This window comes from Leptonychotes weddellii, chromosome 1, assembly GCF_054177405.1.
Source record: "Leptonychotes weddellii isolate Sample4059 chromosome 1, ASM5417740v2, whole genome shotgun sequence".
NCBI lineage: Eukaryota > Metazoa > Chordata > Mammalia > Carnivora > Phocidae > Leptonychotes > Leptonychotes weddellii.
In genome coordinates, this window is record NC_138369.1 from 77,875,339 (window position 1) to 77,889,192 (window position 13,854).

General features: G+C 35.7%; 1 protein-coding gene across 1 annotated transcript in view; it reads left to right on the forward strand.

The window, feature by feature from the left end:
- Nucleotides 1-13,854, forward strand: part of LOC102739031 (serotransferrin) — a 54,924-nt gene that overhangs the window by 35,828 nt on the left and 5,242 nt on the right. The window contains 3 exon segments of the mRNA XM_081826679.1: nt 2,315-2,397; nt 6,761-6,897; nt 8,157-8,211. Of these exon segments, the coding sequence (XP_081682805.1) occupies nt 2,315-2,397; nt 6,761-6,897; nt 8,157-8,211 (275 nt within the window).

Consider the following 13,854-nt stretch of genomic DNA (forward strand, 5'->3'; position numbering starts at 1 on the left):
GGAACAGTAAGGAATCATGAGAAGGACTTTTTATGTACCTATGTAGCTCCAGAATGTGGATAGTGACTGCCAAGTTGATTGCAATGAATAATAAGTATTTGGTGAGTAGAAGAAAGGCTGGGGGGATGGTTGGAGGGGTAGATGTATAGATGGATGAATGAGAATGGTTATCCTAGAGACCTTTTCTCCTTTTGTTTGCCCCCAGCCCCCTTTTCTGGTTCCTCCAGAATTAAACATTATAAACAAAGATAAAGAGACATTCTTCTAAATGTCTTACAGATATTTTTTGCTTTTTTCAATAATGGTACTCTTTCTAGCCCAGTCCTTTTTAAATTCCCAAAATTTTAGATTTTGAAAGTTCAGGTTTGGGAGAGCTTTAATTCTTGGGGGACTTGTGCCAGATTTTTTAAGTGGGATATTCCAGGGTATACTTTAGACCTGTACTTTCCAATGGAATAGCCGTTGGCTATGTGTGACTATTGAGCACCTGAAATGTGACTAGTCCAAATTGAGGGGTGCTCTAAGTGTAAAGTATACACCAGATTTTGAACTTGGAATGAAAAGTAAAACATCGGGGCGCCTGGGTGGCTCAGTCCTTAAGCGTCTGCCTTCGGCTCAGGTCATGATCCCAGGATCCTGGGATCGAGCCCCGCATCGGGCTCCCTGCTCAGTGGGAAGCCTGCTTCTCCCTCTCCCACTCCCCCTGCTTGTGTTCCCTCTCTTGCTGTGTCTCTCTCTGTCAAATAAATAAATAAAGTCTTTAAAAAAAAAAGTAAAATATCAACGATTTCTTGATTTTTTTACTTGTTAAAAAGATAGATATGTTGGGTTAAATATATATTATTAAATTAATTTTTATCTTTTTACTTTTTTAATATGGCTTTTGGAAAACTTAACGTTACATATGAGACTTGCATATTTTTATTGAAAATGTAGGGGCACCTGGGTGGCTCAGTCAGTTAAGCAGCTGACTCTTGATTTCAGTTGAGGTCATGATCTCAGGGTTATGAGATCGAGCCCTGCATAGGGCTCTGTGCTAGGCATGGAACCTGCTTGAGATTATCTCTACCTTTCCCTCAGCCCCCACCCCCTGCCTGCTCATGCGTGCTCTCTCTAAAAAAAAAGAAAAAAGAAAAAAAAGAAAAAGAAAATGTAGAACATTCCTCCCTTCTTTTTTTACTCCTCCCACCCCCTCACCCTCACATGTTTTAGATGTAGTCTCTCTCTCTCTCTCAAGTTAATAATGTATCTAGTAATGTGTCTTTCTGAATTGCTTAGAGTGGTGTAGTGCTAATTATGAAATGTGGTAATGGGTCCTAACCTGAGATCCCGAGACTCTTACCAGTATTTTTTTTTTAAGCTAGCATACATCATATTCTTACCCATTAAAGACTGCACAGAATAAGTAACAGGTCATAATGAATTCGACTGTAATTATGTTAGATCTGTGCATGATCCTGACTCCCTCCTGCTGAACAGTCGTTAAGGCTGGCTATGGATAAGGTAGAACATCTGAGAAATGTTCATGGACCTGAAAAGTGTACCAGGATTATACCCGAGAGTCTTACTGAGCATAGCCACATCCACATTGAACCTGAGCTCAAGAAGGAAGCCTGGAGTGAATAGCTCTTAAGGGAGTGTTTAATGAGTCAGCTCAGTATGGGCACAATACCTCCCTGTTTCAGTGATTGACATAAAATATTGGCAGTTGGAACAAATAAACGGTGGGTCTAGTCGGCAGATGTTTAAAAATTAAATTACAGTGGACACGTAAAGGGATGTTTTGTTGTTACAGAGATTGGGGATCCCTGTAATGGTAACATGCTATATGATAAAGTGTAGGTCTCCTGTTACATTATTTAGTTTGTGAATATTTACTACTATTTTCACATGTTTTTGTTTTTATTCATACTAATGTATTTCCCCAGCCTCAGGTGGACTGCACTTTCCTGACTCCCCCAAACAGGGTCAGTTTCTCACGTACACTTGGAACATTTATCAAAGTTGTAACTTTACATTTATTTGTAATTTTACATTGTGTTGATCTTTCTGATTATATTATAAACCCTGTTGGAACAGGGATTATGTCTGTTTGTGCTCACTGTTAAATCCCTGGAGCCTCTACTCATGATTTATAAATAGAAGAGGCTTTGTGAACATTTGTTTGGTTCTTTAATTAATTATGGTGCACATTTTTTTGATTCATTAATAAAATGGACACCGTTATGGTACCTGAAATCTCGTATGAGAAGTTTATGTTGTGAATGTGAATCAAGACCAAAACGTCATTTAATGTTATTGCTGCTATCCTTAGGCCACTAGCCTGACCTTGATTGATCTCCCTGGCCATGAGAGCTTGAGACTTCAGTTCTTAGAGCGTTTTAAGGCTTCAGCCAGGTAAGTAGGATTTGGAGTGAACTTGCCTGAATTTGTATATCAAAGCCACACATACTTGCTCTGGTGGTATCCCCCTCCTCTATGGGGGAAAGAGCATGGACCTTGGGGACAGCCATTTCTGCAAGCCCACCTTTACTAGGATTTTATGAGGATTATATGAGATAATGTTTGAAAGTGTTTCTCAAGAGTGTTTAGAAAGTGTTCACCTTCACCATGTTAGTAAATTTTTCATTTACTTTGAGGATAAATTTTAATAACGTGTATAACTATTAAAATCCAAAAAAGGAATTTGAAAGCTAGGTGAAATCCTAGAAGCTATTTAAATCCAACATTATATATTTATGTTCTTAAATTACCTAAATTTAGTGCCTCAAAAGTACAGAACACTATTTTCATGTGTCTTTTACTATTGTCCTAGTGTTACTCTTCTTAAAATTCTTGTGCTTCAGTTGAAGATGCTTGATTCTTGTTTTGTCTCTAACACTGATAAGAACTTAAGAGGAAAATCAATATGCCACATTTCATGATTTTTTAATACCATATTTCATTGATTTTAAGGCATTTTAATATCTATGAAATTAGAATGCTAGTTATGGTTGTTTGTGTTGTAATTGGCAGCATTTTCCTTTTCTTAGTTGTACTTGAAATAATGTGTCTTTTAATTGATGGAACCTTAGGTTTGATGGAATGAGGCAGTTGTTTCTTTCCTTATTTTTGAAGGTATCTTGACTTATATTTTGTTGTTGCTTCCTTGCCCACAAGATGGTGGTGATGAGCAATCTATCTGTTGTGTGAATTTTTTAAAAAATAGACTTTTTTAGGGCAGTTTTAGGTTCACAGCAAAATTGAGCAACAGGTCCAAAGATTTCCTGTATTACTCCCCACTCCACACACATGCATAGCCTTCCCTATTTTAAGCATCCTTCACCAGAGTGGTTCATTTGTTACAACTGATGAACCTCTTAACACTGACACATCATAATCATTCTGAGTCTGTGTTTTATATTAGTATTCACTCTTGGTGTTGTACACTCTACGGATTTGAACAAATGTATAATGACATGTATTCACCATTTATAGTTTCATAGAGTATTTTCACTGCCCTAAAAATCCTCTGTGTTCTGCTAATTCATCCTTCTGTCCCCTAACCCCTGACAGCTACTCATCTTTTTAAGTCCCCATATTTTACCTTTTTCAGAATGTCATATAGTTGGAATCATACAGTAGGTAGCCTTTCAGATTGGCTTCTTTTACTTACTAATATATATTCAAGTTACTTCCATGTTTTTTTCATTGTTCAATAGCTCATTTCTTTTTAGTGCTGGATAATATGTCATTGTCTGGATGTACCACAGTTTATCCGTTCACCTACTTAAGGACTTCTTGGTTGCTTCCAAGTTTTGGCAATTCTGAATAAAGCTGCTGTAAACATCTGTGTGCATGGTTTTGTGTGGACATAAGTTTTTGGGTGAATATCAAGAACTGCAATTGAGGAATCATATGGTAAGAGTATGTTTAGTTTTGTGAGAAATTGCCAAACTGTCTTCCAAAGTGGCTGTACCATTTTGCATTCCCACCAGCAATGTATGAGGGTTCCTGTTGCTCTGCGTCCTCACAGGCATTTAGTGTTGTCAGTGTTCTTGATTTCAGCCATTCTAGTACATACATAGTGATATCGAACTTCTTTAAGTTGCATTTCCCTGATGACATTGATAGGATGTGGATCATCTCTTCATATACTTATTTGCTGTCTATAGATCTTGTTTGGCGAGGTGTCTGTAAAGATCTTTGACCCGTTTTTTAATTGGGTTGTTTTTTATTGTTGAGTTTTAAGAGTTCTTTGTATATTTTGGATAACAGTTCTTTATCAGATTTATCTTTTGCAAATATTTCCTCCCAGTCTTTGGTTCATCTTTTCATTCTTTCGATGGTGACTTTTGTAGAGCAGAAATTTTTATCTTTAATAAAGTTCAGTTTATAGATTTTTTTCCCATGGGTTATGCCTTTAGCGTTGTAGCTAAAAAATCATTGCCAGACCCAAAATATCTAGATACTCTCCTGTGTTCTCTCTCAGGTTTATGATTTTGTGGTTTACATTTAGGTAAGTGATCCATTTTGAGTTAATTCTTGTGAAAAGGATATGGTCTGTATCTATTCATTGTATATATTCATTTTTTTTTTTTTTGCATGTGGGGATGTTTGTTCTAGCATCATTTGAAAAGATTATCTTTGTTCTGTTGTACAGATCTTACTTAACAATGAGGTTACATTCTGATAAACCTATAGTAAATTGAAAATATCTCAAGTTGAAAATGCCTTTAATACACCTACCAGATGTTGTAGCTTAGCCTAGCCTACCTTACATGTGTTCAAAACACTTACGTTAGCCTACGGTTGGGCAAAATCATCTAACACAAAGTCTATTTTATAGTAAAGTGTTGAATATCTCAGTGTAATTTGTTGAATACTATACTAAAAGTAAAAACCAGAATGGTTCTGTATATTAGGTGCTTACCCTCCTGACCCAGTGCCTGACTGGGAGCAGTGGCTCACTGCTGCTGCCCAGTATCACACGAGATTGTACTGCATATTGCTAACCCAGGAAAAGATTAAAATTTAAAATCTGAAGTATGGTTTCTATTGAATGTGTATTGCTTTTGCACCATTGTAAAGTTAAAAAGTTGTAAGTTGAATTGTAAGTTGGGGACCATCTGTACTGCCTTTCGTCCTTTGTCAAAGATCACTTATCACTTGACCAAATACATAGTGGTCTCTTTCTGGACTTTATTCTGTTCTACTGATCTCTTTTTTCATCAGGACCATGCTATCTTGATTACTAAAGCTTCATAGTAAGTTGGGCAGTGTCAGTCCTCCAGCTTTGCTCTTCAGTATTGTGTTGGCTATTCTGAGTTCTTTGTCTCTCCATATAAACTACAGAATCAGTTTGTCAGCATCTGCAGAATAAGTTGCTGAGGTTTTGATTAGAATCTATAGATCAAGTTGGGAAGAACTGACATTTTGAAACTGTTTAGTCTTCCTATCCGATTGTGGGATATCTCTGTTTATCTAGTTCTACTTTGATTCTGTTGATCAGTTTTGTAGTTTTCCTCATGTAGATCTTGTACATATTTTATTAGATTTATACCAAAGTTTCAGTTTTGGGGGGATGATAATATAAATGGTATTGTATTTTTAATATTTTGGTGTTGTGGTTGCTGTTTTTTACTGCTGTAGGATATGAAAGCCTCTCTCCAGAATGGGTTCATATTTCCTTCTGTTGGGGACCCTCGGAGTTCATTGAGTCTGGCCCCGTTTTTATATAAATCTTTCTGCATCTTACACCACAAAAGAGTGTAAATTCATTACCCGCCCCCCCCATCTGTGTGGCACAGGAGGCCTGGTATTTCAGTTCCTCTTGGATTATTTTCCCACACCCTGCTCCACTAGATAGCTTTTAAGTTGTAAGTTTCGTACAGGGGGTTCAGTTCCAGCTCCCCGACTGCATGTTGGCCATTGCTCATTTCCAGCCACACCTGAGTATTCAAACCCTCGTCCCTAGAGTCTGTTATCTGCTCTTATTCCTGGACTGCTTTGCTTTAGCTTTGATACCTCTTTATTTGTGGCACATGAGGATTCTCACTGTTGCTGCCTTAGGTTGGGCCCTACCAGGTCACTCTGCTTCTAGTTTGGTTACCCTCTTAGATTTATCTGTCTTCCATTAAGCCTGATTTCTACCCTGTGTACCAGCCTACCTTGAATTCCCTAGGCCATGCTGTTCTACTCCTTTGTGCTCTGCACATACTGCTTTCCAGACAGTCTGTGTCCCAATTTTTTGTCTGGCTAAAATTCAGCCCAGTTGTTGACATCCTCCTTTAAAGTCATCTTGACCTGTTCTCATGTAAATGGTCTTCCTGTTTGTTCCTGTTATAACAGGTGCATAGGTCTGTTTTAGCATTTTATCACACAGTTTTGTATATGATGATTTCCTGGTCTTTGAGGGCAGGCATGATTTCCTTTTGTCTTTTTGGATCAGTCATTGATATACGGTAACAGTTAGTAGTCCTGTTTTTTTTGTTGTTGTTTCTGCATTTTTGTAAAACTTGATAAAAAATAGTATTTCAAACTGTACAGTCACCAGAAGTACACAGTTACCAAAAATGCACACACTTCACTTGGCATCTCCTCAGTAGTCCTTTGTTAAGTGAGTATTTGTATGGTGTGATTACATGTGTGCACACTTGCATGTGAGTCTGCTGTGTGTTATTCATTAGGATTGAATTGGATGAAATTAAGAATATAACTTTTCAATGTAATGCTGCACTACTGCATGCTTACATGCTGGTTTTTCTATCTCCCCCTCCAGGGCTGTTGTGTTTGTTGTGGACAGTGCAGCCTTCCAGCGAGAGGTGAAAGATGTGGCAGAGTTTCTGTATCAAGTCCTCATTGACAGTATGAGTCTGAAGAACACACCATCATTCTTAATCGCCTGCAATAAGCAAGGTGCCATCATGTTTTCCAGCAATAATAACTGAGATTTTTCTGGGATTGCACTAAGAGCTAATACAGTTATCTACAGTTGTTATTATTGAGGATGAGAGATAATTGTTAAGGAACTGTGAAGGATTTTAAATCTTAAAATTGTTTATATATCTGCATTTTCATTAGTTTTACCAGGCTGTTCTAAGGAGTAACTATCACCAGTTTTTCTTTGATAACAGTGTTTTGCATTTCACAAAATTATAAATCATTTTACTTTATTTACCAAGTTAAGTTTGTCAGATTGACAGTATGTCCTATCACACACAATTGTGGAGGGCCAGGGGGGAGTCTCTCCTTTCAAACAAATTTACCTTCCAGCACGTTTTATCAAGGGGGGTTTGCATAAGTTGTGTTTACTTTAACCTCATAACCGTTAAACATTTTCTATCACACCCAATAAAACTAGGCTTCAGTTTCATTACCTCTAACATAAGATAAACTAGTTGATTTTACAGTCTACTTTCAGATTAAAATTCTGATTCTACAAAGAGCCCAGTGCATTGCTCAGAAGTGATCAGGTAGTAATAACCCTAACAATACCTAATCCGGAATTGGTGTTAGGATCAATACCTGGCCTCTCTGTTTCTTCTCTTTGGTATAGGAAGAGAAGGTAATATTTATTTGGCTTTTGCTGGGTGCCAAACCAGTGTTCCTCTCTTACCAAAGTGCACTTGAGTGACTTACCATCTTAGTATCAGCTGGGAATGTGCTTAGTTTACTTTTATATGACAAGTAGGATATTTCTGTCAGAGTGAAGGCTCTTGTTACAATCAAAAAGCTGGTAGGTTTTCTTTCTGTTACACTGGCTGGACTTACATATATGTTGATTTAAGAGGTTTGTAAGATGTAGAAAACTTTCATGAAAGAGCTAATCAATTTTAGGGATATGAGCTTAATACATTTATAAGCATTATTGTAGGAAAACCCATACATGAAAATTATAAAGCTTACTTTGGTAGTTAAGCTACTAATGGTAAAAAGTTCTTTAGGAAAAAAGGGAAAAGAAACTTATTGGTTTAAATTGGAATTTTCCGTATGTGCAAGAAGTCTTTTGTGTGTGTGTGTGTGAGTAAAGTGTTAGAAGTTTATTAAGTGAAGATACAGAAAAAGCTCTCAAGAGTGAGAGGGGTCCTGACAGGGCTGCCCTCCATATGTGCAAGAAGTCTTGGGAAAAGACCCTTTCTGGTTTAAACTATAACAGTGTCTTCATTTCTTTACAGACATTACAATGGCAAAATCCGCAAAGTTAATTCAACAGCAGCTTGAGAAAGAACTGTGAGTATGAATAAATCATATTGATTAATGTATATCTTAAAACTTAGGAAATATGAATATACTGCTTAAGGTCTTTGGTTGTGTATGATTACCATAGCCCAAATAGTGTGAAATATATTTGTTAAATAATTGACAAAAGAATTAGTGGAATTCTAAAAAGCATCAGTGGGATGTTTATGGATATTTTAAAAATTTGTGGAAAGAAGATCTCAGGTTTATTGAGACCATAAGCTCAATTCATTTTCCCACTATTTCTAGTTCATTTGTAGTAGATATGAAAGGTTTTAGAAACTAAAACATTTGAAAGCCATGGAAATTTTTGTTGACAGAATAAGAAAGGAACTCTTTAGAAAAATTTAAAAACCTATTATACTATTTTATAGCTTATTTTTATTATTTTCCAGCTACATTGCAATATTATTTAGCTTGATTTTAGTGTTTAAAAATTTGTAAAGTGAGCTATAGCCTTTTGAGTTTTAAGAAATCTAGCATGTCTGTCCTCTGCCAGTTTGTAAGAGCTAGCTAAAACTTGTTTACCCAGGAGCTACCATCAACATTATAATGAAGCAAGTTAGGTTTTCTTGTTGCTGTTGTGTAGACTTTTTAAAAAATTATTATTAAAGAAAAGAATCTGATGAGGAAAAATTGTATAAATACAACTTTGAGGGGCACCTGGGTGGCTCAGTTAAGTGTCTGCCTTTGGCTCAGGTCATGATCCTGGAGTCCCAGGATTGAGCCCCATGTCCAGCTCCCTGATCAGCGGGGAGTTGGCTTCTCCCTCTGCCCTGCCCTCTGCTCGTGCTCTCTCTCAAATAAATAAATAAAATCTTAAAAAAAAATAATTCAACTTTGAGCACATTTTTTTCACCACTAGGATTTACTTACTGTTTTATACATTTAACAAGTACCTATAATTCATCTAGTATATGGCAAGCCCTGCATTCAGGATGTGGCTATAGGGGGAAATGTGATGTGGTTCCTATACTCAGGAGCTTAGGGTTTCATGAGAATACTTAAGAATACTCCTGCTCAGGGTGTGCAAACAAGAAATAGTTTTACATTTTTAAAGGGCAGGTAAAAAAATAAGAAAAGTAAAAAATATGTGACAGAAACTAAATGTCACCCATAAGCCCAAAACATTTAATGTATGACTCTTTACAGAAAAATTCTACCAGGCCTGGTCTGTCATTTTCTGTGGTTTCTTTTTTTTTTTTTTTCTTCTAATTGAGAATGACATATTTAAGTCCATATGCTTTAAACTTTTTAATATATGAATAGAAGAGTAAAGTTAGCTGTTCAATCAGATTTATCAAAGACCTCATGCTTTCAAGTTGAATATCAAAAGAGATTTTTTAAACCCCTTTATGGAGGGGTAATTGATATGTAAAAAGCTGTGCATATTTAATGTGTACAACCCCATGCATTTAGGGATAAGTATCCAACTTTGAAAGCATCACCAGCATCAAGGCCATAAAAATATCCATTACTTTCCAGAGTTTCCTCCTGCTCCCTTTATTATTTGTGTGTGTTTGTGTGAGAATGAGAGAGAGAAAGAGAAAAAAAGAGAACGTTTCATGAGAATACTTAAGATTCTAAGTATACAAGGCAGTATTGTTAGCTTATAGACACTATGCTGTATAGTAGATCTCTAGTACATACTTATTTGCATAACTGAAACTTTTTTTAAAAAAAGATTTTATTTATTTGAGAGAGAGAGAGATATGTGAGTATAAGTTGGGGGGAGAGAGAGAGGGAGAGGGAGAAGCAGGCTCCTCTCCCTCCATGAGCAGGGAACCTGACATGGGCTGGGATCATGACCTTAGCCGAAGGCAGACGCTTAACGAACGAACTGAGCCACCCAGACGCCCCTGCATAACTGAAACTTTATAACCTTTGACCTAATGGTCAAAGGCTCCCCATTTCTCCCTCCCCCCACCCCAGTAACCACCATTCTACTCTGCTTCTATGTGTTTGTTTTAGATTCCACATATAAGTATGATCATATATTATTTGTCTTACTGTGTCTGTTATATCACTTAGCATAATGTCCTCTAGGTTCATCCATGTTGTTGTAAATAGTACGATTTCCTTCTTTTTCAGGGCTGAATCATATCCCACTGTATGTATGTTCCACATTTTCTTTATCCATTCATCCTTTGGTGGACATTTAGGTTGCTTCCATATATTGGCTATTGTAATAATGCTACAGTGAACATGGGAGTGCAAGTACCTCTTCAAGATCCTGATTTTAATTCCTTTGGATAAATACCCAGAAGTGGAATTGCTGGATCATATAGTAGTAGTTTTATTTGTAATTTTTTGAGGAATCTTCATGCTGTTTTCCATAGTGGATGTACCAATTTACATTCCCACCAACAGTGTACCAATCCTGGATTGCCTTTTGTCTGCATCTCCACAACTTAACTTGTTTGTTTTGTTTTAATATTAGTCATTATCTCAGGTGTGAGGTGATATCTCATGGTGGTTTTGATTTGCATTTCCCTGATGATTAGTTATGTTGAGTACCTTTTCATGTACTTACTGGCTATTTGTGTGTCCTCTTTGGAGAAATGTCTGTCCTTTGTCCATTTTTCAATTGGATTGTTTCTTTGTTATTGACTTGTAGGAGTTCCTTATATATTTTGGATATTAATCCTTATCCGATATATGGTTTGCAGGTATTTTCTCCAGTTCCAGGTTACCTTATTGTTTTACTGATTGTTTCCTTTGCTCTGCATAAGTTACTTAATTTAGCAATCACATTTATGTTTCCTTTTGTTGTCTGTGCTTTTGGTGTCATATCCAAAAACTCATTGCCACAACCCAGGTCACTGAGCTTTTCCCCTGGTGTTTTCTTCTTTGATTTTTATGGCTTCAGGTCTTACGTGTAAGTCTTTAATAAATTTTGAGCTGATTTTTGTGTATGGTAGAAGATAAATGTCTAATTTTATTTTGCATGTAGATATCCAGTTTTCCTGGCACCATTTATTGAAGAGACAATCCCATTGTATATTGTCATTCTTATAAAAGGTTAATTGACTGTATGCGTGGGTTTATTTCTTGCCCCTCTACTTCATTCTATTGGTCTATGTGTCTTCTTATGTCAGTTTCATACTGTTTTGGTTACAGTAGCTTTGTTATATAATTTGAAATCTGGAAGTGTGATGCCTCTGGCTTTTTTGTTTTTACTCAAGATTACTTTGGCTATTATGGGTCTTTTTGTGGTTCCATATGAATTCTATCATTGTTTCTTCTATTTTTGCAAAAAATTCTATTGGAATATTGATAGGTATTGCATTGAATCTGTAGAGGGCTTTGCATCATACTGACATTTTAAACAGTATTTAATTATTGCAATACAGAACAAGGGATATCTTTTCCTTTATTCATGTCTTCAATTTCTTTACGAATGTCTTATAGTTTTCAGTGTATAGATCTTTTGCCTACTTCATTACATTTATGCTTAAGTATTTTATTTTTGATGCTACTGTGAATGGGATTGGTAATTCTTAATTTCTCTGATAGTTCATTAGTAGTGTATAGAAACATAACTGATTTTTGTATGTTGATTTTGTATCCTGCAACTTTACTAAATTTGTTTAGTAGTTGTGGTTTTTTTGGTGGTGTCTTTAGGGATTTATATACATAAGATTAAGTCATCTGTGAACAGAGATAATCTTACTTCTTTTGGGATTTTCATGCTTTTTGTTTCTTTCTTTGCCTAATTGCTCTGTCTAGGACTTCCAGTGCTATGCTGAATAGACGTGGTGAGAGTGGGCATCCTTGTTTTGATCTTAGAGGAAAAGCTTTTAGCTTTTCACTGTTGAATATGGTATTTTCTGTGGGCTTGTCATATATGGCCCTTATTATTTTGAGCTAAATTCCTTCTGTGCCTATATTGTTGAGTTTTAATCGTGAAAGGATGTTGATTTTTGTCAAGTGATTTTTCTTTATTGAGATGATCATTACGATTTTTATCCTTCATCCTGTTAATGTGGTGTATCACTTCTATTGGTTTGTGTATGTTGAACTATCTTTGCATCTTGAGTAAATCCCATTTGATCATAGTGTACAATCCATTTAATATGTACTTTTGGATTTGGTTTGCCAGTATTTTATTGAGGATTTTTATATCTGTGTTCATTAGGTATATTGGCCTATACATTTCTTGTAGTATCCTTGTCTGGCTTGGATATCAGAGTAATGCTGGCCTTGTAAAAAGAGTTTGGGAGTGTTACCTCCTCTTTAATTAGGAAGAGTTTGAGAAGAATTGGGGTTGATTCTTTAAATGTTTGGTAGAATTCACCAGTGAGCCATCTGGTCCTGGGTTTTTCTTTGCTGGTGGTTTTTGATTACTGATTCAGTCTCCTTCCTCGTTATTGGTCTGTTCAGATTTTCTATTTTTTCAAGATTCAGTTTTAGTATGTTGTGTGTTTCTAGGAATTTATCCATTTCTTCTAGGTTGTCTAATTTGTTAATAATAGTCTCTTATCCTTTGTATTTCTGTGATATGTTACCCCTTTCATTTCTGATTTTGTTAATTTTAGTCTTCTCTCTTTCTCCTTGCTAAAGGTTTGTCCATTTTGTTTATCTTTCAAAAAAACAACTCTTCGTTTCATTGATATTTTCTAGTCTGTATTTCATTTGTTTCTGCTCTGATGTTTATTTTTTCCTTCCTTATGCTAGCTTTCGGGTTAGTTTGTTCTTTTTCTAGTTCCTGGAGGTGTCAAGTTAGGTTGTTTATCTGAGATCTTTCTTTTTTCTTAGAATAGATATGTATTGCTATAAATTTCCCTCTCAGAACTGCATTTTGCTGCATCCTGTAAGTTTTGGTGTGTTGGGTTTCCATTTTCATTTGTTTCAATATTTTTTTATTTGCTTTTGGATTCTTCCTTGACCTATTAGTTGTTCAGAAATGTGTTATTTACTCCCCACATATTTGTGAATTTTCCAGTATTCCTTCTGTTACTGATTTCTAGGTTCATACCATTGTGGTCAGAAAAGATACATGATGTCATTTCAGTCTTCTTAAATTTGTTGACTTGTTTTGTGGCCTAACATGTTATCTATCCTGGAGACTTCTATGTACACTTAAAAAGAATGCATTCTGCAATTGTTGGATGGAGTGTTCTGTATTTGTCTGTTAGGAATATTTTATGTATAGTCTTGTTCAAATATGTTGTTTTCTTATTGATTTTTTTGTCTAGATGATCTGTTCATTGTTGGAAGTGTGGTATTGAAATCCCCTGCTATTATTGTATTGATATCTATTTCTCTCTTTAGTTCTATTAATATTTGCTGTATGTATTTAGATTCACTAATGTTAGGTGCATATATGGTTACAATTATTATATCCTCTTGATGAATTGACCCCTTTATTATTATATAATGACTTTCTTTGTCTCCTGTGACAATTTTTGACTTAAAGTCTGTTTTGATGAAATAGGTATAGCCAGCCTTGCCCTTTTGGTTATCATTTGCATGGAATATCTTTTTCTATCCCTTTACTTAGAACTTAAATATAAAGTGTATCTCCTGGAGACAGCATATAGTTCAATCTTGTTTTTTTAATATATTCATCCACTCTGTTTTGATTAGAGAATTTAAACCATTTACATTTAAAGTAATTACTGATAGGTAAGG